Source organism: Gadus macrocephalus, chromosome 10, assembly GCF_031168955.1.
Source record: "Gadus macrocephalus chromosome 10, ASM3116895v1".
NCBI lineage: Eukaryota > Metazoa > Chordata > Actinopteri > Gadiformes > Gadidae > Gadus > Gadus macrocephalus.
In genome coordinates, this window is record NC_082391.1 from 19,185,023 (window position 1) to 19,211,356 (window position 26,334).

General features: G+C 43.5%; 2 protein-coding genes across 7 annotated transcripts; both read right to left on the reverse strand.

The window, feature by feature from the left end:
* Positions 1-4,780: 4,780 nt before the first annotated feature.
* On the reverse strand, positions 4,781-17,985 carry LOC132466367 (androgen receptor-like). Of its 4 annotated transcripts, XM_060063562.1 has the most exons (10): positions 17,635-17,984; positions 16,674-17,508; positions 15,145-15,287; positions 14,421-14,537; positions 13,075-13,188; positions 12,364-12,573; positions 9,124-9,268; positions 7,509-7,639; positions 6,996-7,147; positions 4,781-6,177 (listed from the first exon to the last, which is right to left on the reverse strand). In XM_060063562.1, exons 1-10 carry the CDS (start codon positions 17,651-17,653, stop codon positions 6,013-6,015), a joined length of 2,031 nt encoding a protein of 676 aa, XP_059919545.1. In that variant the 5' UTR covers positions 17,654-17,984; the 3' UTR covers positions 4,781-6,012. The 4 variants fall into 4 exon arrangements, with proteins under 4 accessions (XP_059919545.1, XP_059919544.1, XP_059919548.1 ...); XM_060063561.1 differs by having other exon boundaries at positions 16,674-17,985; XM_060063565.1 differs by lacking the exons at positions 16,674-17,508; positions 17,635-17,984 and adding an exon at positions 16,502-16,533.
* Positions 17,986-18,571: 586 nt separating this feature from the next.
* LOC132466372 (moesin-like) lies at positions 18,572-26,222 on the reverse strand. 3 transcript variants are annotated; one of them, XM_060063573.1, is made up of 15 exons: positions 26,055-26,221; positions 24,405-24,452; positions 24,100-24,183; positions 23,882-23,977; positions 23,607-23,729; positions 23,171-23,322; positions 22,927-23,010; positions 22,431-22,577; positions 22,227-22,323; positions 21,868-22,031; positions 21,632-21,762; positions 21,082-21,242; positions 20,709-20,801; positions 19,911-20,144; positions 18,572-18,815 (listed from the first exon to the last, which is right to left on the reverse strand). In XM_060063573.1, the coding sequence occupies exons 1-15, from the start codon at positions 26,184-26,186 to the stop codon at positions 18,651-18,653; spliced, it is 1,911 nt and encodes a 636-aa protein (XP_059919556.1). In that variant the 5' UTR covers positions 26,187-26,221; the 3' UTR covers positions 18,572-18,650. The 3 variants fall into 3 exon arrangements, with proteins under 3 accessions (XP_059919556.1, XP_059919557.1, XP_059919558.1); XM_060063574.1 differs by lacking the exon at positions 24,405-24,452 and having other exon boundaries at positions 26,055-26,222; XM_060063575.1 differs by lacking the exons at positions 23,171-23,322; positions 23,607-23,729; positions 23,882-23,977; ... (1 more) ...; positions 24,405-24,452; positions 26,055-26,221 and having other exon boundaries at positions 22,431-22,591.
* Between the last annotated feature and the right edge of the window lie 112 nt (positions 26,223-26,334).

The following is a 26,334-nucleotide window of genomic DNA, read 5'->3' on the forward strand; positions in this document are numbered from 1 at the left end:
CTTATGTTTTTTTTCATGACGACCAATAAAAATCAACAGTGTTACCCCTTATGTTTTTTTTCATGACGGCCGATAAAAAACGACAGTTACCCCTCATGTTTTTTCCATGTTGACCAATAAAATACAACAGGGGTACCCTTGTCTACGTTTTTGCGGGGTACCGAACCTGAACTGTTTAGAGTGATAACCACCGAACTTATCAATGCACCAGCAAGACACAGAAAAAAGACAACACAATGGTTGTACTTGACTTTATAATTCGCATGAAATAGAGATAAGAGTCTTGCAACAGAGGACATCAACCGGACTTGAACCCCGGTCTCCAGGGGTTTAGGCAGTGCACTCCACTGCACCACTGAGGCGATAACATTGCACAACAATCAATCATCAATAAAGACGATATACATGACATTTTAATGTATGTTTGTATTTCTATTATTTCCCTTACGTTTTTTTTCTTGACGACCAATAAAAAACGACAGTGTTACCCCTTATGTTTTTTTTCATGACGACCGATAAAAAACGACAGTGTTACCCCTTATGTTTTTTTTCATGACGACCAATAAAAAACAACAGTGTTACCCCTTATGTTTTTTTTCATGACGACCAATAAAAAACGACAGTGTTACCCCTTATGTTTTTTTTCATGACGACCGATAAAAAACGACAGTGTTACCCCTTATGTTTTTTTTCATGACGATCGATAAAAAATGACAGTGTTACCCCTTATGTTTTTTTTCATGACGACCGATAAAAAAACGACAGTGTTACCCCTTATGTTTTTTTTCATGACGACCGATAAAAAACGACAGTGTTACCCCTTATGTTTTTTTTCATGACCGATATAAAACGACAGTGTTACCCCTAATGTTTTTTTTCATGACGACCGATAAAAACGACAGTGTTACCCCTTATGTTTTTTTTTATGACGATCGATAAAAAACGACAGTGTTACCCCTTATGTTTTTTTTCATGACGACCAATAAAAAACGACAGTGTTACCCCTCATGTTTTTTTTCATGACGACTAATAAAAAACGACAGTGTTACCCCTTATGTTTTTTTCATGACGACCAATAAAAAACGATGTTTTTTTTCATGACGATCGATAAAAAACGTCAGTGTTACCCCTTATGTTTTTTTTCATGACGACCGATAAAAAACGACAGTGTTACCCCTTATGTTTTTTTCATGACGACCGATATAAAACGACAGTGTTACCCCTTATGTTTTTTTTCTTGACGACCGATATAAAACAACAGTGTTACCCCTTATGTTTTTTTTCATGACGACCAATAAAAAACGACAGTGTTACCCCTTATGTTTTTTTTCATGACGACCAATAAAAAACGACAGTGTTACCCCTTATGTTTTTTTTCATGACGGCCGATAAAAAACGACAGTTACCCCTCATGTTTTTTCCATGTTGACCAATAAAAAACAACAGGGGTACCCTTGTCTACGTTTTTGCGGGGTACCGAACCTGAACTGTTTAGAGTGATAACCACCGAACTTATCAATGCACCAGCAAGACACAGAAAAAAGACAACACAATGGTTGTACTTGACTTTATAATTCGCATGAAATAGAGATAAGAGTCTTGCAACAGAGGACATCAACCGGACTTGAACCCCGGTCTCCAGGGGTTTAGGCAGAATGCACTCCACTGCACCACTGAAGCGATGACATTCCACAACAATCAATCATCAATAAAGACGATATACATGACATTTTAATGTATGTTTGTATTTCTATTATTTCCCTTACGTTTTTTTTCTTGACGACCAATAAAAAACAACAGTGTTACCCCTTATGTTTTTTTCATGACAACCGATAAAAAACGACAGTGTTACCCCTTATGTTTTTTTTCATGACGACCGATAAAAAACGACAGTGTTACCCCTTATGTTTTTTTTCATGACGACCGATAAAAAACGAGTGTTACCCCTTATGTTTTTTTTCATGACGATCGATAAAAAACGACAGTGTTACCCCTTATGTTTTTTTTCATGACGACCGATAAAAAACGACAGTGTTACCCCTTATTTTTTTTTTCATGACGACCGATAAAAAACGACAGTGTTACCCCTTATGTTTTTTTTCATGACGACCAATAAAAAACAACAGTGTTACCCCTTATGTTTTTTTTCATGACGACCAATAAAAAACGACAGTGTTACCCCTTATGTTTTTTTTCATGACGATCGATAAAAAACGACAGTGTTACCCCTTATCTTTTTTTTCATGACGACCAATAAAAAACGACAGTGTTACCCCTTATGTTTTTTTTCATGACGACCAATAAAAATCAACAGTGTTACCCCTTATGTTTTTTTTCATGACGGCCGATAAAAAACGACAGTTACCCCTCATGTTTTTTCCATGTTGACCAATAAAAAACAACAGGGGTACCCTTGTCTACGTTTTTGCGGGGTACCGAACCTGAACTGTTTAGAGTGATAACCACCGAACTTATCAATGCACCAGCAAGACACAGAAAAAAGACAACACAATGGTTGTACTTGACTTTATAATTTGCACCACTGAGGCGATGACATTGCACAATATTCAATCATCAATAAAGAGGATATATATGACATTTTAATGTATGTTTGTATTTCTATTATTTCCCTTATGTTTTCTTTCATGACGACCGATAAAAAACGACAGTGTTACCCCTTATGTTTTTTTTCATGACGACCAATAAAAAACGACAGTGTTACCCCTTATGTTTTTTTTCATGACGACCGATAAAAAACGACAGTGTTACCCCTTATGTTTTTTTTCATGACGATCGATAAAAAATGACAGTGTTACCCCTTATGTTTTTTTTCATGACGACCGATAAAAAAACGACAGTGTTACCCCTTATGTTTTTTTTCATGACGACCGATAAAAAACGACAGTGTTACCCCTTATGTTTTTTTTCATGACCGATATAAAACGACAGTGTTACCCCTAATGTTTTTTTTCATGACGACCGATAAAAACGACAGTGTTACCCCTTATGTTTTTTTTTATGACGATCGATAAAAAACGACAGTGTTACCCCTTATGTTTTTTTTCATGACGACCAATAAAAAACGACAGTGTTACCCCTCATGTTTTTTTTCATGACGACCAATAAAAAACGACAGTGTTACCCCTTATGTTTTTTTCATGACGACCAATAAAAAACGATGTTTTTTTTCATGACGATCGATAAAAAACGTCAGTGTTACCCCTTATGTTTTTTTTCATGACGACCGATAAAAAACGACAGTGTTACCCCTTATGTTTTTTTCATGACGACCGATATAAAACGACAGTGTTACCCCTTATGTTTTTTTTCTTGACGACCGATATAAAACAACAGTGTTACCCCTTATGTTTTTTTTCATGACGACCAATAAAAAACGACAGTGTTACCCCTTATGTTTTTTTTCATGACGACCAATAAAAAACGACAGTGTTACCCCTTATGTTTTTTTTCATGACGGCCGATAAAAAACGACAGTTACCCCTCATGTTTTTTCCATGTTGACCAATAAAAAACAACAGGGGTACCCTTGTCTACGTTTTTGCGGGGTACCGAACCTGAACTGTTTAGAGTGATAACCACCGAACTTATCAATGCACCAGCAAGACACAGAAAAAAGACAACACAATGGTTGTACTTGACTTTATAATTCGCATGAAATAGAGATAAGAGTCTTGCAACAGAGGACATCAACCGGACTTGAACCCCGGTCTCCAGGGGTTTAGGCAGAATGCACTCCACTGCACCACTGAAGCGATGACATTCCACAACAATCAATCATCAATAAAGACGATATACATGACATTTTAATGTATGTTTGTATTTCTATTATTTCCCTTACGTTTTTTTTCTTGACGACCAATAAAAAACAACAGTGTTACCCCTTATGTTTTTTTCATGACAACCGATAAAAAACGACAGTGTTACCCCTTATGTTTTTTTTCATGACGACCGATAAAAAACGACAGTGTTACCCCTTATGTTTTTTTTCATGACGACCGATAAAAAACGAGTGTTACCCCTTATGTTTTTTTTCATGACGATCGATAAAAAACGACAGTGTTACCCCTTATGTTTTTTTTCATGACGACCGATAAAAAACGACAGTGTTACCCCTTATTTTTTTTTTCATGACGACCGATAAAAAACGACAGTGTTACCCCTTATGTTTTTTTTCATGACGACCAATAAAAAACAACAGTGTTACCCCTTATGTTTAAAACAAATAGGTTATATAATATCTAAAATACATTATTTGAATCCACCCCAAATTACAACTAATATATTTTATTGACACTGATAGACAAACGATTTCATCATTTTAAACTGTAGGCCTAGTTCAATATAAAAATATAAAAATAATATTTGCAATAAAGAGCTGTAGGAAGCTATCGCTTCTGGTACTTCAACTGTCTCAAAAAACCTGTTAAGTTACCTTAACATGCAAATTAACTGATAAACGACCGCCCATAGATTTTGAGCGACCAAGCCAGCCAGCGACCACAGCGACTGAAAGCAGCCAGACGAGCGACCAACGTCGCGACCAATGAGACCTACGACGCGACCAATGCGACCTACGACGCGACCAATGCGACCTACGACGCGACGCACGTAGTTGGCCACTCAGAGAGCTCGGCCTTCCTCCTCTGAGGTCGTGGCCGGGCCTCCTATTTCATGGATCCTGCAGTTCTTATTTATACGTCTATGGAGGAGTGTTTAAAGCCATCACTTATGCATCCGAAATACATTAAAAGAGACAGGGTTCGTGGACATTGACTGTATTGACACTAGAAAGCATTCAAAAGATCTGCGAAGAATTTTGGAAAATTCTCGCTCCGCCTCTATGGACAATTAACACTCATGCATCACATCGTGGTAGAACATAAAGCTGTACATAATCGGAACAATTTCGCCGTCTCTAGGCGTCCGGTGAAGTCCAGTCGTCCACCAGCAGTTGCAACAATTGAGTAGACTGAATATAGCACGGGTTAGTAACACTTTTGTGAAAATGTAGAAAAATTAAAACCGTGACAAAAATGTCCATTCACATTAAGGGCAAGGCGCGTGTAGTTGGCAATGACACAGAAAATACCACAAGCAGTAGCCTACTAAACAAAGATTGCAAACCAATAATCCCCGCCTCCCCCTGCCCCCCCCGCTCCTCCAAGATATACGACATTGGGATAAAGTGAATTAGTGTTTTTTTTTTTTTTTGTCATGATAAAATTACAAATAGATTATCGACAGTATTTTGTAACAGTCAGTCAGCTCGACACATGAAAACCCTTCTTGCATCGATATTGCTCAGGGAGATTAATGAATTAAGAAGTTCTGTTCTTGCGTAAGAATCGATATTTGGCCGACAGCAGTCGTTCCTGTACAATCATTTTCAAAATATGAGTTCTAAGAAAGTAGCCTACGATGCGTCGTACTTGGCTTGCATGAAACATATTTTCAGCATGCATATTTATGACAAGCTCTGTTCACCCGAACCCATCTTGAGCACTATGTTTTCAATGGCCCAATACATTTATTTTCTCCAATGCTGTTGATCAATATCAAGAAGAAAATGCTTCATGCCTGTTGCAAACAGAGGAACATAAATTAGACAGATAAAGGTGGAATGTGCGCAAAAGAGTCCTGCTTCTTATTGTAGACCTACCATATTATTGTCAGTGTTTTGTTTTAGATACCCTTTCATGTGTGTATGAATGAATAGGTAGCGAAAGTAATTAAGAGCATGTATCAGTTCGATTATTTGTGTCTTATGGACCACCCATAGCACATGGTTATGTGTTGTTCACTCTCATTACAACACCATGAAGGCCTTTTTCATCTTGTGATTAAAAAAAATTGTAACAGTAACAGTTTTTTTTAAACCCCTACTACTACATTTATTCTGAATGGATGGATTTATGGACAGTAGTCCCAGAGCTTGTGTGAGCCGTGGTTGAAAGCTTGAAGCGTGAGGCTTGGGAAGGACGGCAAAGGGTCCTAGCCTGCCTTATGGAAAAGAATGGGCTTGACCATGCCGGTGAGGATCTTCGGCACATGGACGCTCACGATCTCCGAGATCATCTCGGGGAAGCAGACGCGGTTCTGCAGCGACTGCGCTTGCACGAAGAGATCGTAGGTGAACTGGTGGAGCTTCCTGATGATCTGGAAGAACAAGAACACAGAACGAGCGACATGAATATCCTGCCGTAGGGACCGCAGCATGCGTGATGAGATGTAATCGAGGAGTTAAATATTAATAAACTACCAGCGCCACTAGGAAAGTATTCGCAGCACAAAGGACGATTTGATATATGAGCCATCATGAATTTGGCATCCAAATAAAAGTAGATACTGAATCTCCCCAGCCTTCCCCTAAATGGGCTCTAGGGTTTAGGATGCTTGAAGTGCCACGAGGGGTGTGTGTGTATGTGTTATCTGGATGTTCTCTTAAGAGGCAGTCTTCAACAGCACCAAAGGATGCCCTGCCAGAAAAACGCCCCTTGGAATACGATCTAAAACATTTGGGGATTACATTTTCGTAACATGTACTTACAACCTTTAGAAAATAAATCGGTGAAATCTTCATTTACGATCTAGGCGGGTAACCAAGACGCAGGGGCTGAACCGGTGGGTAATGTGACCCGGTATACTGTGTGGGACTGGACCCGCGCCGACTTAGCGGTGCAAGGACGCATTTGACAGCCAATACATCAATGATGCCACTCCTCACTCTCCTTGGCAGGAGACGTTGAGACGGTTGAGTACTTCTCATACTCGCAGACATATCCACATAGAGAAAGTATAACCTCCACACTGCCAAAATAGAAAGAGGTATAAGATGACATGATTTTTTTTACCTCGGAGGGGGGACAGGACATTGTGGTCGGGCTAGCCCAGGCACAGTGTGTTGCCCGGGATTTTAAACGAAGGATGGGTGGGGATGGAGGGGCAATGTGGCGGGACTATGAGCGACTCTTTACCGGGTGCAGATAGTCCAGCAGCTGGGTGAGCTGGAACAGTCTCTGGGTGCGTGTGGTCTCGCCGTGGTGGCTGGCCAGGCGCTCCAGCTCGGTGATGTAGGAGTTCCGCAGCTTGTCGAAGCCCTGCTGGTTCTTCAGGCCCTCCACCGGGACTGGGGTGGAAGGAGGGGCAAAAACGGGGCATTGGATTCACCAAACCAAACCCAAAACTTTAAATTCAGCACATTCTGCAGTAAAAAAAATCGAATACAAAAAAAGCGATAAGCGCAAAATGACAACACGTAAATATTTACTATTCACTTATCCAGAGCAACGAACCGTGAATTCTGATACGAGAGCATCCTAAAGGTGCAGGCGGTTTGTTCATGTAAGCCTACAGGTGCAGCGATTGTGAAGGAACCTTAACGGTTTTTACGTGTTTTTTTTTGGGAGAAAACCCCCCCACCACCCCCAACCAACCAGTGGAGAGATGTGTGCCAACCAGGTGCCGAGACCGCGGCGGCCGTCACTCACTGATGCTGAAGAGGAGCAGGGCCTTCATGCAGAGGTACTCCTCCTGGGTGACCCGCAGCATGCTGAAGCGCTGGGACAGGAGCTGCATCCGCACACAGTGTTCGTACATGCTGGACACCTGCATCCGCTGCCTGGTAGGGGGCGGAGGGAACAAAGCACAACGGTGTTGGGGTGGGGGTGGGGGGGGGGTGGGAGATGCACGGTGAGGGAGAGGGGGGGGATTGGAGGCAGGATTAAAAAGGTAGGAAAGGGAATCGGATGGAGGGGAGAGAGGGGGGGGGGACAAAGACATCACAACCGTGTAGTGGGCATGGTTGGTGGATGGTGTGTGGAGGGGGTACGAAACGATCCGGGGGGGCGGCGGGGTTGTGGGGGGCGCGTTCGCAATAAGGGATCCCAAAGATGGTTGTACAGAGGGGGGTGGGGGAGAGGGAAAGAAAAAGAAGAAGAAAAAGTAGCAGTACAGGTGAGAAAAAATAAGCGAAGACGGATAATGGAAAATGAGAAGGAGACGGGGAGGCAGAGAAAAACGAGGGTCAGATGCAAGGGCACGCGTATCCATTACCATTCAGGTCGGCTGCGGCCAGCTAGAGTGACAGAGGTCTAATGCAGACTGAATGAGCACTTTGCTGGCCGCATGAAACATCAGACAGACGCGGGCAGCTCCCGGGGACCGGGGGCATGCTTTAGGATTCCACGCACACAACCTGCCTCGACGCTGCGCTGACTGGAACCCAGCTCTCTCAGGGAAAAGGGGGGGCAGTGTAGGGGAAACCCACCAATCTCGCTGTCATGGTACGAATGCTTCTCTGCTTCAAATATGTATGTTTTCCTCCTACAGAATCGTGATGTGTTTAGTATATTCATCATATACACTTGTTAAATGTCAGTATTTTTCCATAATATTTCTATAATGACAATAATGAGATTGTAACAACTGAGGGGGGGGGGGGGGGGGGGGAGATAGCATCATTATTTTATATATATATATAAAATATATATGTATATATATGTTCTGCATGGCCGATTTTAGTGGCTCTAGTAATCCTGGATGCATGTACGGGAAATACTCCAAATAAAAGCCTGCTCATGTGTCTCGATACCACCCCAAGATCTAAGACAGTGAGACGGTATGAAGGGCCAAAAACATTTCCGGAGCAGTTAGAACGGTAGCTTTATGAGGGAGCGAAAAAATAAAATGAAAGCTTTAAGATGAAAGCAAAATAACTGAAAACAGAGACAGAAGCTCTCATCTTGGTTAAATTGACGAGGAGGTTTCAATCTTGAAATAGAATAAATGATGAATTCAGGCGATTCCTCTTGGGGTTATGTGTTAAGCAGGTGCAAGGGGGGAAAGAAGGGAAATAAAGAGAATATACTTGTTTACTCCACAATGAGTAAGTGTGCTCACTTTGGGAGTGTTTGCTCACTTTGTGTTCCCAGTGACAGTTCAAACCTCCTTATGCATCAACAAACTATAATGCCAACTTTGTTGTGGGGGTGAGCAGACAGGCAATAGTTTATTCAATAGAGAACAAACTTAATAGCGGAATAGGGAAACTTTTTCGTTAAGGGAAAATAGCTTATGAAATGCAATGTTTAGCTGTTGACATACTCATCAAAGATCAGGTCTGGAGCAAAGTACAGCATGGAGCCATTAGTGAGCGTGTAAGACCTCCATCCCAGGGCAAATACCATCACCCCCATCCACGAAGACTGGATCACGAACATCTGGTCGTCCACGTGCAAGTCGCGGAAACCTGCCCAGGTGAGGGGGGGGGGATCAGTCACCCGACCACTCTTTTTATGTGTATTACTACATTAGATGAAAAAATAATTCTCCATTCTTTAAACAAAGACATGGTTGGTATGAAGTGTGAGCTGGTGTTTCTTCTGTTATACACATGAACACATCGCCCTCTAGTGGCAGATTCTGTGTTTTAAATCTTTGCTCGGCCACGGTTTGCATTTAATAGAGAAAACAAATGGGTATGACTGTATGTTAACCTTTATGAAAATATTAAATCTGAAAGGAGCTTTTGGCCAGGTCTTGCTTAGCGTTAAACATTTGGCCTTGGCTAGCATTAGAGATGGTGTGATGCTCTTTGACTTTGTATTTGTAGGTATGTGTGTATATAAATGCTGATGTACATAGCTTATATTGATATAATTTCCTTTTTGTTCATTCTTCCAACACAATATATGCTAAAATACCACCTGGCCTCAGTGAGAATAAAATGCACATTTTCCAAACTACCACTTCATTGATGAGACCAGACTGCTTGATAACCTTAGACAAGCTAGAAAGAGCGAGATATAGCGAGTCTCTCACACACAGACACACACACACACACACACACACAGACACACACAGACACACACACGTCCACACCAGGAGCGACCAAAGCGTCAAAAAGTTTCGCTGCGAATTTTTCTGTTCGCTTTGGTCGCTCAAGTCGCTCATGACGTACAATTCAATTATGCAGACGCATTTAAAGGAGCCGTATGCGTTTAGTAGGCCCTACAGACAGCCATATCAAATAGTGAACTCTCCCATACACCTGGGCCATATTGCCGAGACGGTTTTGCTTGTTCGATAAAGTGCTTCGACAACAAGTAGGACAGTGATTCCCCTCAATACAAAAAAAATCCTAAAATGTAGGCTAATTACAACCGAGAACAAAAAACCCTGCGTGCTGTAGTAGTTAAAATATGTTTCACTGATCTCATTCGTCGCATTCAAAACAAATAGACATTCGCGCACATGGCTAATTTGCATACGCGCACAGGACTGGTTGCCTCCGCAAGGCAAATAATGGAACATATCGATCTATCTAGGCTTTTCTGTCTATCTATCTATCAACGCGTGTCTAGTTTTAATGTGATGTATTGTGTGTATGTCCAGTCAGACTTGTTCTGTGTGGTCTTGTAGGCTACTGTCCTGTGTGGGCCGAACCACCTAAATGGATTCCCGACGATTTGTGTCGTTTGGCATTAATAAAGACTTGACTAGGCTTTCTATCTATCTAGACTAGATATATCCCTTGCCATTTATCCCTCGTCTTGTCGATTAGTTTGTTTATGTGACGATTTCAAAAACTTTTTTGGTTTTGTTTAAAGCATGCTACACGCGATTGGTTGGTTAGATTGGTGGCATGGAGAGCAAATAGAGTGGCGAAGTCACGCCCCTTCCGGTAGGGCTCATGGGACCTATGAGATCGAAAAATATGAATGGGTGTCAATGGAGAGAAAATAATTATTTTCTGGTCCCAGTCTTTATATGCCCTGGATTACACATATGTTGTTTGTGGATTTAAATGATAATTTTTCAAAGAAAGAAAACTAAAAATGTTCGTGAAGAAGTTTGATAATTTTACGTTTTATGTGAGGCCGCTTTGTGAACTACAGCTCTTCGCTGCTCTCGAAGCATATGATATACGTCAACACACCCGCCCTTGGAACTCGGCACAGAGATGGCGATCTCTCTGCCCCACTTCACCGCTTTTTCCAAGGGGAGGATAAAAGCATCGAAAGAGGTGAAAACCATTATAAGTCGGGGCACGTGCAGAGTTTCAGTTAGGCCGATGGGAAGATTGTCGGTCTTCTCCACGCCAGTCGCAGGGAGCGTGACGTCACATACGAGCCGTGTAGTCTTTCTCGTTGTGTTTTCTCTACAGCCTTTATCTGAACAATTGCACAATAAACGGTCGAACTCTTTGCATGAAAAATTATCCTTTAAATCCACAAACAACATATGTGTAATCCAGGGCATATAAAGACCGGGACCAGAAAATAATTATTTTCTCTCCATTGACACCCATTCATATTTTTCGATCTCATAGGTCCCATGAGCCCTACCGGAAGGGGCGTGACTTCGCCACTCTATTAAAATGATTCCTGCTTAAATACGAACGTTCTAGATGTAGCCTATAAATACTCCCGCTTATCATCACTTGATATCCAAACCACTACGGCGTTTCGATCTCTGAACTGAAAAGGGGTGGGTTCGTAGAACACCGGGTGCCCAGTTACAGCCGCGATTAATACTTCAGCCGACATTTTGTTCAGTGAGTGAATAAAGGTAGCTAGGAACCAAAGTGCCTGCCGATGTTCCCTGGGATCCACGCAAGCGAAGAGCGTCTACATTCCGATTGGCTGTCAGTGTTTGGCCGCTGAAGCGAATAATAGTCATTTGCATAAAGTTAAAAAGTTTTCAACTTCTTTTTGACGCTCTGGTCGCTCAACTTTGGCCGCTGGTAGCGTTGGTTGCTTTGGTCGCTTTGGTCGCTCTTGCCCATAGAAAGTGAATGACTTCCGGCGATTTGGTCGCTCAATTCGCTTCTGGTGTGGACGGACAGTTACACACACACACACACACAGCGATTGAGAGACGCTGAAAAAGAAAGTGACAAATAAGAGACAGACATACAGCAAGATAGAGAGTGATATAGACATATACAGAGAAAGATAGCGACACAGACAGACATACGGCGAGACAGACATACGGCGAGACAGACATACGGCGAGAGAGAGAGAGAGAGAGAGAGAGAGAGAGAGAGAGAGAGAGAGAGAGAGAGAGAGAGAGAGAGAGAGAGAGAGAGAGAGAGAGAGAGAGAGAGAGAGAGAGAGAAGAGAGAGAGGAGAGAGAGAGAAGAGAGAGAGAGAAGGCCGAGAGGCTAGACGTAGCAGATCAGAGCGAGAGAGACTGAGCTAGAGAGAAAGAGAGATAGACAAAGAGCGGGTGAGCTAGAGATGAAAGAGATCGACAAACGCAGACTGTTAGAGACAGACAGACAGACAGACAGACAGCACAGACAGACAGACAGACAGACAGACAGACAGACAGCACCTGTACCTGGTATGGCTTTGGCCCAGTGCACCACCGTGACCAGCTGCCTCTCTCCCAGCTCGTTGAGGCTGGTCAGCAGGGAGCTGGGGCTGTCAGGCAGCGTGGGGTCATGGCCCGCATTGACCACCATGGGTTCAATGGCCTGCAGCTGGCTGAGCAGGGAGAGACAAGCGTGCAGGCTTGGAGAGGGACCCGGGTCCAGGCTCTGGGAGCAGGCTGCAGTTGGGAGGAGACAAGGAGCAGGGCCTTAGCCGAAGCAGACAGACCCACCCACACGGTGGTGGAGGAGAGAACGGACAGGTCCATGGATGACAGGTCGGATGGATCGATGTTAAGCACAACCACATAGCATTAGACAAAGGAAGTGAACTGCCCCCCAAACGTGCACACACACACACACACACACACACTTTCCTCCCGGTGATGACCCTCAACCATCTCTCTACACTCTAAATAATATTGATTATAATATAATAAGCGATTTCTTAAAAAGTTTGTTATAAATATTTGAACAAATTGCCCCCTCATGTTTTTCGTACTGAAAGGCATTGCAGTAATACAGATTATATGCCTGCTACTGTCGGATCGGTCTGAAGTCACTTTGGACAGAAACTAGGAACACTGACTGAAGAAGAATGAGGGAAGCTAAACCTGAGGATGGACAGAATACCGACGAATACAAAGCGACAGAATACAGACAGAGAGCCTGAGCCTCACCTGCGTGGCTTGTGGGGGCAATCCTACTGGCTTCGAACACTCGATCACTCCCTGACGCCTGGGGCATCTCTTCATCCCTGCTTCGCGTTTGAGTGGCAACCTTTAGCCTCCGACCTGAATAGAATGGAATAGAAGAGAATAGAATCGCACGTGATAGAGTCGATGGAAAGGATAGGACATTTTCTAACCCAAACAACTATTCATTCAATTAAAAACCCACGCAGATATAATGAAGTCAATTAAAGAGGATAGACTAAAGGAAACCGATGAATAGTTCCAAATGCTGTATATCAAGCCAACCGTTTTATTTGCTGTGCTTATTACACAAAACAGGACAAGGCCAATAAAGGAAAACAGCTTGACGAACGGGGTGGGAGACAAAGAGCCAACATTAAATAAGAAAATTATGAAACTAATATTGCGATTCATTTACATAAGGTTGTGGGCGAGCGTTGCTTTGGTTTGGCACTTTCCTCCTGGAATGTGCCATTGGCCTGGGCTGAAATGAAATGGCTACAGTACATCTGGCTTGGAAGGAACATTTGATGACTTCATTTTAGACGAAGTCTCTACACGTATTCTTGACTAAATTCTGCCGAGCTTTAGCACTCGTCGCAACAATTACTCGAACTCCATTCACTCGCGATGTGTTCCCGGAGATAAGAGAGCAGCTTTTCCTCCGGGAAATGTCTTAGTCAAGGTGGTAGAGGAGCGCGCGCGAGCGGGGGGGGGGGTTACTATTCAAAAAGCTTTATGGCACGACTATTGTTGTGAACAGTATTACCAATGCATTATTTATCTATATTCTTTGCACCTGATGGAAGTATGTTTCCTCCCCCTACAAGTTTTTTTTATACATGTGTAGTCAAGGCGGGGCCCTATTGTTGTTAGGGCAACATACCGTGCTGAGGGAAACACTGGACTGGGGGGGGGGAGACAGGGAGAGAGGGAGACAGGGAGAGAGGGAGACAGGGAGTGAGGGAGAGAGGGAGACAGGGAGAGAGGGAGACAGGGAGAGAGGGAGACAGGGAGTGAGGGAGACAGGGAGACAGGGAGAGAGGGAGACAGGGAGAGAGGGAGACAGGGAGACAGGGAGAGAGGGAGACAGGGAGACAGGGAGAGAGGGAGACAGGGAGTGAGGGAGACAGGGAGACGGGGAGAGAGGGAGACAGGGAGAGAGGGAGACAGGGAGACGGGGAGAGAGGGAGACAGGGAGAGAGGGAGACAGGGAGTGAGGGAGACAGGGAGACGGGGAGAGAGGGAGACAGGGAGTGAGGGAGACAGGGAGACGGGGAGAGAATGAGACGGGGGGTAAGGGAGACCGGGAGTAAGGGAGAGAGGCTCACCTTTGAGGCTCATGCCAGACATGAAGCATCTCTTTAAGCGGCACGAGGCACAGTTCTTTCGCCTCAGTTTGTCGATGGTGCAGTCATTGCGGCTGGCACAGAGGTGGTTCTGTTTACCTGGAGACACGCGGGCACACGCATGAGTGCACACACAAAAGCACAAAAGCACACACGCGTACACGCACTGTACTATAGCAATGCCCCCGCTACCAGTCGTAACAACAACATGTAGGCGTGAACCAATAACAAAAGAACTAGCTCTTTCTCTCTCGCTCTTTCTCTCTCTCTCTCTCTCTCTACCGCTTCAATCTAAGGTCACTCTGCCCCGTCTGTGTGAGAGAGTTGGTGGGCTTAATTGAACGGGATGGCAAATAATGGCCAATACTATCGGCGTTTTATGTGTGCGTAGGTTTGTAAAGTGTGTGTGCGTGTATGTGTGTGGTTCTTGCTTTGTCTGAGTTTAGGTGTAACAATGTGTAGATGTCTTTGTGCATGTGTTTGTGTTCTTAAGAATAACACACTACTGTGTATTTAGTAGTGTGTATGTGTGTGTGGGGGGGATGTCTGTCTGTGTGTAGGTCAAGGTGTAACTTTCTTGTATAATTACTGTTTGCTGTCAGGTGACGTAAATTAACATTTGTGTGTATTCTCCGCGGCAACTGCGTTACAGTCGTTTCAAGTTGTTGTTTAGTGTGCATCAAAGTTGATGGATGCGTGCGTGTACCTGCTGCAGCCCTCTTGAAGAACACCTTGCAGCTTCCGCAGGTGACGGCCCCATAATGACAACCTGAGGCGTCGTCTGCACATACTTGACACACTCTACGGTCTGACAGGTACACGCTCATTCCTGGGAACATATCATCATATCTACACACAAACACACACACAAACCGCCAAATTAAAGAGTAGAGTATTACACCAGTATGCCTTTTTGAAAGAGAATAGATCACATCTCACGGAAATATATAAAATATTAACTCAGAGGTTAATGTGTCAAAGGCTTTTGGAGAGCCATTCCATCTTTTGCTCTTAGGGCAAGACGATGAATCACAAGACGGCAGTCTTATAGTTGAAAAGACATCCTAGCAAAGGGAAGCCAGGCAATGCAGACACACGAAGCCATGAACTGTGGTCGGCCAGCGAACACAAGTGCTACACACCACACACGAGTACAGCATAGCTATTCATAGAGATGACAACGTGTGTAAAAGGTAGATTATCACTAAATCCCATTAGCTAAGCACCTCAGAATGGCACTGCTCCACGAGTAAAACGTAGGAAACTTTAGAAAGATGGTGGCAATAAAACTAAATAACATTGTTTTTCTTCAGATTATTATTTTGGAGAAAGGACTCATTGAAGGATATTTTTTACTAATGTAATATCATATTTGTATATATATATTAATACAAACCAAATGTATACTTATTCGTAGAAAACTATTTAATAGTCGCCTTTATAATGGCACTGATAAACTTCCTTTAATTTTAGCAGTATAATAAGACGCCACAAAAATTAATCCTGGGGTTTAGAGGTTTAGGCTGAGTTGTACAACACCATTCACCAGAGTCTTCACCATTCACCAGAGTCTTCTTGGGGGGGCTAAGCCCCCCCAAGATGTTCAAAAGCCCCCCCTACAAAAAAAAAGATATATATTATTTTTATTTTTATTTTTTTTGTCAAGGAAATCGTAACATGCCTACACTTAACATAATAAGACAGAGTATGAGTTGAAATAAATACTAATACAATTAGAAGTTGTCTTTTGGATTAAAATAGTTTCCGAGAGCGCTGGCGGGAGGGGCTAGGGGTGAGGGGTCATTTAACGTTACATTTTCTGAAGGGTCGGCGTCAGGCAGAGTAAGAGAAAACAGGCCCTGATAGATGCCCTGCTGTACTCTCTACTGTAATATGAATTAAAGAACCACTTTAAAGATGTGATGAAAAAATTTCGCATGCATTTCGGGCACTGCTAGGGGCTAAGCCCCCCCCAGCCTCTAAATCCTAGTGACGTCCCTGTTCCTCACGTCCTTCTCATGAGTCCAAATGATATTATGCTGAAATGTTTATAGGTCACCAACGTAGACAGCTGCCTCATCGTACGCCAACCTTACTTTCCCCCTACCATGGTTAAATAAAACTGCAATAACTGCAGTCAAATGGGCACGGTGTATGAAGACTACCATTATTTGAAGTGTCATCAGGGGGAGGCCTTTGGCCTATTGATTATCAAAATGAACTTGGCGGACCTACCTGAAACTTGGATCTCTGTATTCAACCCAGCTGGGAGATTCGGTCTTGATGTTGGAGTAATGTCCCAGGCCTTGTGGAACCGCAGTTTGGTAACTTTCCACCTGGCCGTACCCCTGAGCAATCACTGTCTGTAAGCCACTGTTTGCATCTCCGTTGCCGTCGCTGGAGGGGGCACAATAGCAGGGTTGCCTCGGTCCAAATGAGGGTTGCCCATAGTTACAATATTTGCAAGACAAATTATGTCCGCACAATCTACTTCTCTCCGGCTCGGTCCGATCGCTGTATAGTACATGCGAACCGACGCACCACATCCCCGGTGTGTCCCTGAAAAGTGGCGGGGTCGCCGTTTGAGTCGAGGTCTTCACGTGCAGCAATTCGTCCTGTCTGGGTAGAGCGGACGGCTCGTCCACAGCGTTCATGATGAACAAGTTGGACTCCTTGACGACATATCGTGCTATCGCGGGATGAGCACGCGTCTCGGGCAGCACGTAGTCCCCTTGACTGGATCCGAGCAGACCCATACAGCTGACCTGATACATGTCATCAGACACCTGATCGAATGCGCCCTGCTCCATCTCCTCCGGGTCTTTCGGCTGCCCCCTGATCACTTCGGGGGACACGCTCACCCCTGGTCCGAACTCAGGCGCACTTTGTATGCTGTTGGCGGCGGCAGACGGGACGCTTTCTGCGAAGGCGTTCTTGGAGCAATTATTCAGGTCGTTGGGCTGTGGAGCCGAATCCAAGCCCAGGGACACGGATACGGCGGTGCTGAGCTCGATGGCCACCGGGCAGGGACATGTCTCTCCTGAGATATATTGCTGATCGCGTCCGTTCGCTGTCGACGAGCTCTGAGTTAGTCCGAGTGCAGACGCTTTCACGTGGAAAGACATCTTTGATTGTTTCTTTACGGTGGATGTATAAGAGGAGAAACAGTTTTTCCGACAAGAGGGGACTGGCTTACCATACGAAGACTCGGTCATGTGTGAAGATCACTCTAAACGCAGCTTCTTTTTCGTGGTGAATTAAAGTATTCTCCAATTTGCTCTGCGAAGGGCAGCGGTCATTCGGTTTCAATTCATAGCTTTGTGTTCTAATGAACTAAGTATCCAGCCAAATCACACGTTGGGGTTTTACCTAATTATGCAAATGTAGTTTTCTTGCCCTTCCAAAAGTAAAACCACTCGATCGTTACTTCTCAACGCTTCTTTGACGTACAAGGGAGGTGGGGGCTGGGGGGTGTTGAAAGTATGTCGGCAACTTCAGCGAGAGAAAATACAGACCGTCATGTCATTTGGTAGCCAGCTCCGCGCCTCCCCGTCGATCTCGGCTGCCGAACAGCGAATTCGCGGTAATCTCGCGTTGCCAATCCCACGAGACAACCAACCAGATCAGTGCAGGTACAGCAGCCTCGGAGACACCCCCATCTTTGGAGGTTTTGGAAAGTTTTTAATCATAGAAGCGGAATGCTATGGTTTGGTTTTTCTTTTTCTATTCAATATGTGGTAAAGTGAAGGTGGACAACTGAATCAAATTGATTTGTAACATTTTATTATTGTTTTACGATCATTGATCATCGATTACTGGTAACCACACACACATTACAGGCAATTGTTGAAATACACATTAAAATTGTAGGATACATAAAGATATGATTGGTCTACTTGATAGGCTCATATTGACTTCCCTATAGGCTATATAGTACCAATTTTAACGGACAAAATTATGCTTAGGTTTTTGGGCAAAGCGATCTAGAAACCATTGCTTGAATACACGGCATCTTTTTTTTACAGTGTTCTACATGTAATGGATCTTCGAACACTAAGTGACAAATCATTGAAATTAAAATCTAATGAGACCGTGGAACGTTGCGTTGGCGTTCTGACTGCGCAGGAAGCATATCAAGAACAGTGTCAAACTTTATTATCTATGTCTTTGTCAGTTTCTTTCTGCCTCATTATGACGCTTATACGATCGCTCTCACATGGACTCGAACTCATCAATGCGCTGCTTCGTGTTGCCCTGTCGGATCTGACGGAGGGTCTTGTATTTGTCTCGACCCGCCTTGACATTCGCCGCGTGGATCAGGTCGTTCGGGGTCTTCTTACTCTCGTCTACGGCGCAGGCCAACTCAGTGCTCAAGAACTGATGGAGAGAGCCACAGGGGGCGCCGGGCCGCGCGCGCGCGTGCACACACACGCACACAAACACGCACAGACACACACACACACACACACACACACACACACACACACACACACACACACACACACACACACACACACACACACACACACACACACACACACACACACACACACACACACACGTTAACATCACACAAAAGACTGGATAAACAGCCCACCCCCCTAAACACACACAAAAATAGGCATACTAATCAAAAGCTTCAATTGTGTTTTTCTGTTATTTTTGGTATAGGCTACCACATGACAATAGTTCTTTTTTGGTGAGGAAGGGATGCAATTTATTTTCTTCATAATAGGACTGGAGGAAAACAGCAGATTCCTCTATACCTATTTGATAAGGCAACATGGATGGCCTGATAAAATACTTTTTTTATTCTGTGCAAATATATAAGATATTGTTACATTGGTAAAAAGATTGGTTGGAAAGCAGGCTGCAAGATGCCATTGACAAAGGCAAAATATCCCTATTATTGTGTATTTACTTGTATATAATGGTACTCATTTTTCTGGATACCTTCTATACCCTAATGGTTAAAGGGGCCTGTGTTTATAATTTTAAGAGAAGGTCATGCACTTTGTATCTTTGCATTTACAGTTATTCTATTAACTTCACTGTTCTATAAATAAATAAATATTTGTAATTTTTACTAGTTATATCATTCTCTTATTCTCGTTGGTTCTACCTCCCAAGTATTGGAATTCTTAATTCCAGTTTCAATATTTATCATCATTATCCTAAAATTGGCATCATATGCGATGCGAGTCCTCCTTAGCTGCTGCAGATATAGTTCCGTTCCATAAGGTATTTATTTATTTACCGGCCAATCAATAGCTTACTAGCAGCCCTTCTTCCTCTTTACCTGCACAACGGTAGCCTATACATCTCTCATCCATTGGCTCGTGTCAGGTACTCATTTTCGACCCGGTCCTATACCCCCTTACAAATAAGTAATTTATAGTGTTTTATGTTTAAATATGTCTAACGTGTGATTTACAGTATATACTCGTACGTGCAGAGCCAAACGGCACAGACCTTGAGATTCTTGCGCAGCATCTTGTTCTTTTGGGCCTCGGTGACTCTCTCCTCCTCGCTGCGGTCCCGCACCATGTCCGGGGAGGTTAGCTCGGCGCTAGCCTCCGCGCTGCTCTCGTCCGTCTCGTCGTGCTCGTGCATGTGGCTGTGCACCGAGGCTTGGATGTGGACACCCATGAGTTTGCTCTTCAGATCCACTTCGGTTCGTTCAAGGTCACCCTCCACGGCCATTGCCTGTCAACACATGCACATCGGGGCGTTCAGGAGCCTCCCATTGTTGAAGCCACAGTGGTTTCCAAATGGAAGGTTTCTGCCAGGGAATGTCGGGAAGAACTCACAAATACACCCGTTTAATTATGAATGGGAACTCAATCCCAGTGACTCTTATCAACAAGTCAAACATTTGTAATGAAGATACAATAATGGAGAATAGTCAAATATTGTGTTTTTAATGCAAAATTATGTTATAATATAATTATCAAACAACAAAAGCCGGATATACTGCCAGTGCCACACGCACATGTGTTGGCACTTACTGGCAAACAGGCCCACTTTGTTACCAACCTTCTCGAGTTTCCAAGATCTACCTTGCCCCGCCCCCTTTTTCTTAACTTGACGTTAGCGTTGTCGCCACTGGTCTAACTTCTGAAGTTTTAGGAATTAGACAACGATGCGCTAAGTGATAGAAAACCTAACTTTTCTTTGTAGTTTCTTTTCTTTCCTACCAAGGTCTCAGTGGAGTCACTGAGCTCAACTTTAATTCACTCGTCATCACTTAACTTTTTTGCTGATGCTCACCCTTGTCTGCCACCGCTTTGCCTCTTCGTCCTTTTTTTTCTTGGCATCCTCCAGCTTGGATATCTTAGAGGTAAGCTCTGCCAGCTCCGTGGCCTTCACACACAAATGGGGGACAAGGGACTGATAAGAGATCCAGGATTTCAGATCAGGTTTCCTGCTTAACAATGTGTTAATTTATACTCAAAAAAACTTCAGAGAATTCTTTATCTGGGAATGAGGCATGTGAGCTTGATCTAAATATAAAAGTAACCTGTGATTTATATGCGAAAAAAGAAAAGAGAAACATTTCTTCTGAGTCTCGTGACTTCTCGATATCTTTGGAGTGTGTGGGTTTTGATGTGTACGTTAAATGTACAGAGTTGTGCAACAGCACCAGATTCTCCTGGTTCTTCAGCTGCTGCTCCGACTGGTTCATCAGCGCTGCCTTGGCCTCCACCGCTTCCTTGCGGTCCTTGTCGAGACGCTCAGCCTCCTCCTGGGCAATCTTTCTCTCCTTCTCCAACTCCAGGGCCCTGCGAGTCTGCTCCTCCAGCTCTGATGAACACCAACCATCCAAGGTTTCATCACCACACACACACACACAACCACAACCACACACACACACACACACACACACACACACACACACACACACACACACACACACACACACACACACACACACACACACACACACACACACACACACACACACACAAAAGGCGTTGTGCGGACACAGATGAACGAGAACTTATTGACTATACACAACAAGCAGATGTCGTTTCTAAACTACCATTCATAAAGAGATAATTACTACTGAGACGGAAAGTTCTGAAACCGAGAGATGTTCCGAAAAAAACAAGAAGCCCGCTTTGTGTCTTGGCATGACACTGGGGAAAGGAAGACGTGATTTAGCCTCATTTGTATTTGGATTCTTGTCATACCGTCCTGAGCTCTCTTTGTCTGCTCCTCAATCTGTCTCAGTCTCTCCATTAACTCCATGGTCTCCCGGGCAATCTTCTCAGTTTCCTTCTCTGCGTTCTCACGCTTTTTTTTCTCCTTCGCAAGCAGAGCCCTGACAAAATAATTAATAATTGCAGCCAAAACTTTTTCACAGCGAATATCGACTTTGTGCAAACGATACCTCGTCAAAACACCGGTAGCGCTCCGTCGTCCTCACCTCTCCATTTGCCGTTTGTTCTTCTCCTCCTTGGCCTGGGCCTTCATCTGCTGGACCTCGATGGTGTCCGGCTTCCTCCTCCTCATATACAGGTCGTGGTTGCCCATGCACAGGGCCAGGATTCGTTTGTTGATGCGCAGCCGTGGAGCGTAAAACACAAAGTCCTTGGAACCAAGGTTCAGATGAAATGACACAGGAGTACAAACTTGACTGGTGCTCAAATACATCACCGGCAATACATCCTTTAAGTAACTTATTCAGACACTGTGGCCGTTAAAGAGATGTATGTGAGACCTTATTTGGCCCGAGGAGTTTTTAAAGGTGGAAGCATAGCGGCAAACAAGAAAAAGTCGAAGTACCGGGGCTTTCTTGTCGATAGGCTTGATGACAAATTTCTTGTCATTAAAGGAGATGTTTCGAATTTCACTCCATGGAAAGCCAATCTTTGGAGTCATCCTGGTGTTTTGAGACAGAGAGACAGAGATGATGAGCTCATTGAAATCGGACACAATAGCTTTACCGTGGACAACGCTGCTATATGGCCTTTGCCAAATGGTTCCTACTTGTCCGTCTGGTCATATATGTTGAGGCCGAGGGCGTCTACACCCAGCCACAGTTCGGATCCTTTCTTGTTCTTGATGTTGAAGTAGTTGACCCCGTACATCTCAAGGTCCTGGGCGATCTTCAGATATTCCACCATGCCATCTTCTCTGTGGAGTCAATTCTCCAGGACATAAGGCCACAGGGATGTTTACCTAGCAGTGTGTGTGTGTGTGTCTGTGTGTGTGTGTGTGTGTGTGTGTGTGTGTGTGTGTGTGTATGTGTGTGTGTGTGTGTGTGTGTGTGTGTGTGTGTGTGTGTGTGTGTGTGTGTGTGTGTGTGTGTGTGTGTGTGTGTGTGTGTGTGTGTGTGTATGTGTGTGTGTGTGTGTGTGTGTGCATGTGTGCGTGTGTGTGTATGTGTGTATGTGTGTATGTGTGTGTGTGTGTGTGTGTGTGTGTGTGTGTGTCTGTGTGTGTGTGTGTGTGTGTGCACGCAAGCGCTTCAGAGTTGTGTTACCTCAGCATGCCCTTGTGTTCCTGGTGCCAGACCTGGATCCGTTCCTCCCACTGACTGTTGTTGAGCTTGTGTTGCTCCAAAACCCTGGTTTTCATCACAAAAACAAACAAACAAACAAACAAACAAACAAACAAACAGATCAATACAGCATCAATTTAATCTTAAAAAATGACAACAACAACAACAAGTGCTTCATAAATAAAAATCTTCTCCGATTTTTTTTTAAATTGATATCAATTATCACCTCTGCGGCAGAAGCTTCTCTTTTGCCAGGTATCCTGGGATGTGATAGTCCTTTCTGTAATCCCCATGTTTGGTTTGAACCGCGTAAGAGGCAAGCAGCACTGCGGTCTCCGGTGGGCAGTAGATGTCATCATTCAGAATGCTTTCTTTAACCTGGAACACATTACAGGCATTTAAACAGTACATCACAGATACGCTTACTTTTATCAATTACTCTAGCAAAACAAATGTGAACATGAAGTGGCTGCCGCAGCAGGCCTCTGCAATTATAGTCCATTAAAATTTCAATTAATATCAAGCACAGACACAGACACAAACTTCTTTGCTAATGTGTGTATAACGGCCAATTCAAATGTGTACGTGTTGTTGTTCTTTTGACTGTGAAAAGGGGAGAACGAGTGTTCTTCGGTGCTCGCATGCAGGCTGTCACTCATAACCTGCAGGAAGAAGAGTCGCTGCGTGGTCTCCTGAATTAGCTCGTCGGCGACGTCTTCCGGGTAAAACTTGCCTCTGAACTTGATCAACAGGGGGTTTTCCCGCTTTACATCCTGTGCAGTTACCTGGGATGGGAATTCCCTCAGCAGGGCGACATTGCAATTTTAATTAGGCGCTTATGAGCTCCCATGGCCGTAACAATCACTAAGGGGAGCAGATATGAATTATAGCATGATGTAAGGTTTACAAAGAAAGCAGACATGAACTTCCCCCATACCCGCTTGTTGAGTTTCAGCCAGGTGGAGAATCCTTTAGTATCCTGGAACTGAAGGCCGAAGAACCAGGTCTCTCTCAACCCGATTGTTTTCACTATCTGATTCCGCAAAGGAAACACAAAATGAAATCCATGAAATGGATCTCGTTAAACGACCATTATGGGGCGCACGTGACTGGAGTCGGGCTCGTGCGCAGGCCCACGGAGCGGTGTAGGCCTACCTGGTCAAAGAGTTGCTTGCCGGTAGTGCTGTGCAGGATAGCGAACTCCAGCTCGGCGTCCATGGTCGTAACGCGAACATTTATCTGTCAGAAACACATTGAGATAAAGCAACGAGGAGGATCCCCGAGGGGTCAGGCCTTGTGTGCCATGAAACACACAAAGATAACGGGTGCAGATGCAAAACAGTTCTGTGACATTACAATGGTTTGGTAATAAACTAACTTTGCCTTCCAACTTTGACACATTCCTTTTGATATATTTTTCACAGGTAAATGACCAAAAAGCAATACAAGGGGTTCCTTACATTCTTCTGTTCAACCAGGAGCATCCAATCGCAAGAGGTTGGTGGGGACTACAATCAGAGAATGAAGCCCACAGTTTAGTTGCGATACATTCACGACTGAAACCATGGGGTTCACGAAGTCATTTACGATTGGGTTCCAGTGATGATGAGACTCTTTGTTTGGTGTTAATCTTACATGCATCTTTTTTAAACGCTACTCGCTGTTGTTCTTGTTCATGACATAGTCCTAACCATTTCAAAGTGTGTGTTGAAGTAGGCCTATAGGCACATGAGATTATATGCTTATTGCGTACTTTGTCCTTCATACATGATTGTTACTTTAATTGTGGTTAAATGTGAGATTCCAGAGACACATTCCCTCTCTCTACTAATAATATTTGCGATTGTGTTAATGATTGTGTGTTAGTGATTAATGTTATGTTCCATTAATCCAAAACAAAGCAATAAATAATAAACAAATAAAGGCAAGTATAATAACGCTAAGTGATTTGCGTACAACAAATAATACAATTCATGTATGATGGACTGACAACAATAGCATGCACATGACGATACCTCTGGAAATGAAAGAATATAATACATACTGTTAGCTAAATCTCCATTTTATTGTTGCTTGACAACATAAAAAGTACAACTGGTGGAAACCACAATGGCAACCAGGGCCAACTAGAGTAACAACTATTATGTTTAAGAACAGGGAGAGATTTTATGAGTCTGTAAACAAGCGTGGCAACTGCAAGTGGTACACAACTGCAGGAAAGTAATTAATGTCATCCTATGCAGGCATGAAGATTACAATTTAATCAACCTAGATATGAGATACTATTTCCGTTTGAAGTGTAGAGCAGCCCCAGGTTCACCCTGGGGCTTCTCAATGGGAATTTAAAAGGAAATGTTATCATCACTGCGAAGACCATGAACCTTTCTGTTGGGTAAACTGAAACACTGTGACCAGGAGACGGGACGATTCCTTACTTTTCCCCCCACACATTAAGGAGCATTAAGAGCTTTTAGATGGTTAAGCAGTGGAAATTTTGACGGCCAGAGAATGGGACTGAAGACTGCCAAGAGTTTGGGATAATGTTTTAGCTTTAACATGTGACGACAACCCTTCAAAGGCGTATTTGTTAAATGATGTGTTTAGCAGCGTTAAAAAATAAATCACTGTTGTTATTAATGCTGTCATTCAATGTATAATTATAATAATAATATGATAATAACAATAGGTCACAATGATAAAAAACAAATGTGTGCACTACTACTAATAATAATGATACTAATAGAGATGTTTGACACGAGATGTTTGATTAGACATTTGAGAAGCACTGTGGCACTGTTTTGCCCAAATACTCTGCAACAAAGTAAATAGCTCTAGGGAACACTGTTTCCCTTACAATGCCAACACAAAACAGATGCAGAACAGAAACAGAAACTGTAAGCTTAGACGATAACCACATGTGGTTTGTTCCAGCAAAATTCCTCATAATAGAAAAAAAAGTTTAAAATCTATATATTCATAGCATAGTGTGCAAGTTCAGCCGCCTCACAGGCCTAAGAATTTATTCAGCCGTGGCTTAGAATAACCGGGTAAATGTAAAATACGGTCAAGATAAAGAATATATTAGGAAACAGTATAAAAAACATACTTACAATCGACATTGTATAGCTTTTATCTTCTATACCTGACCTAAACAGGTTTCCAAAGTGGCCTTTACGCTGCAGAGTCATATGAAAGTGCTTGTGATGCCTGTAAGGATTATAGACTTGTTTCAAATGGACCATTGTATTGCCCAAGGCTTTCTCTTGGTTAATCCAGCGATGCCTCGGGAGCTAGGGCCTGATCCTACACGAGTTTATCGTCAGACATCCAAGAAGTCATGTGATCTGACCACATCAACTATTTCTGAGTTCTGGAGTGGGCCCATGCCAT

Coding starts and splice junctions, on each gene's coding strand:
- LOC132466367 (XM_060063561.1), bottom strand. CDS start 17,653: ATGACCGAGTCTTCGTATGGTAAGCCAGTCCCCTCTTGTCGGAAAAAC. Junction 14,538..15,144: donor CTTCAAGAGGGCTGCAGCAG/GTACACGCACGC, acceptor GCGTGTCTCCAG/GTAAACAGAACCACCTCTGT. Junction 9,269..12,363: donor CTGGGCCAAAGCCATACCAG/GTACAGGTGCTG, acceptor TCACCTGGGCAG/GTTTCCGCGACTTGCACGTG.
- LOC132466372 (XM_060063573.1), bottom strand. CDS start 26,186: ATGGTCCATTTGAAACAAGTCTATAATCCTTACAGGCATCACAAGCAC. Junction 24,184..24,404: donor TCCTGGTTGAACAGAAGAAT/GTAAGGAACCCC, acceptor TGTTTCTGACAG/ATAAATGTTCGCGTTACGAC. Junction 22,324..22,430: donor ATATATGACCAGACGGACAA/GTAGGAACCATT, acceptor TCAAAACACCAG/GATGACTCCAAAGATTGGCT.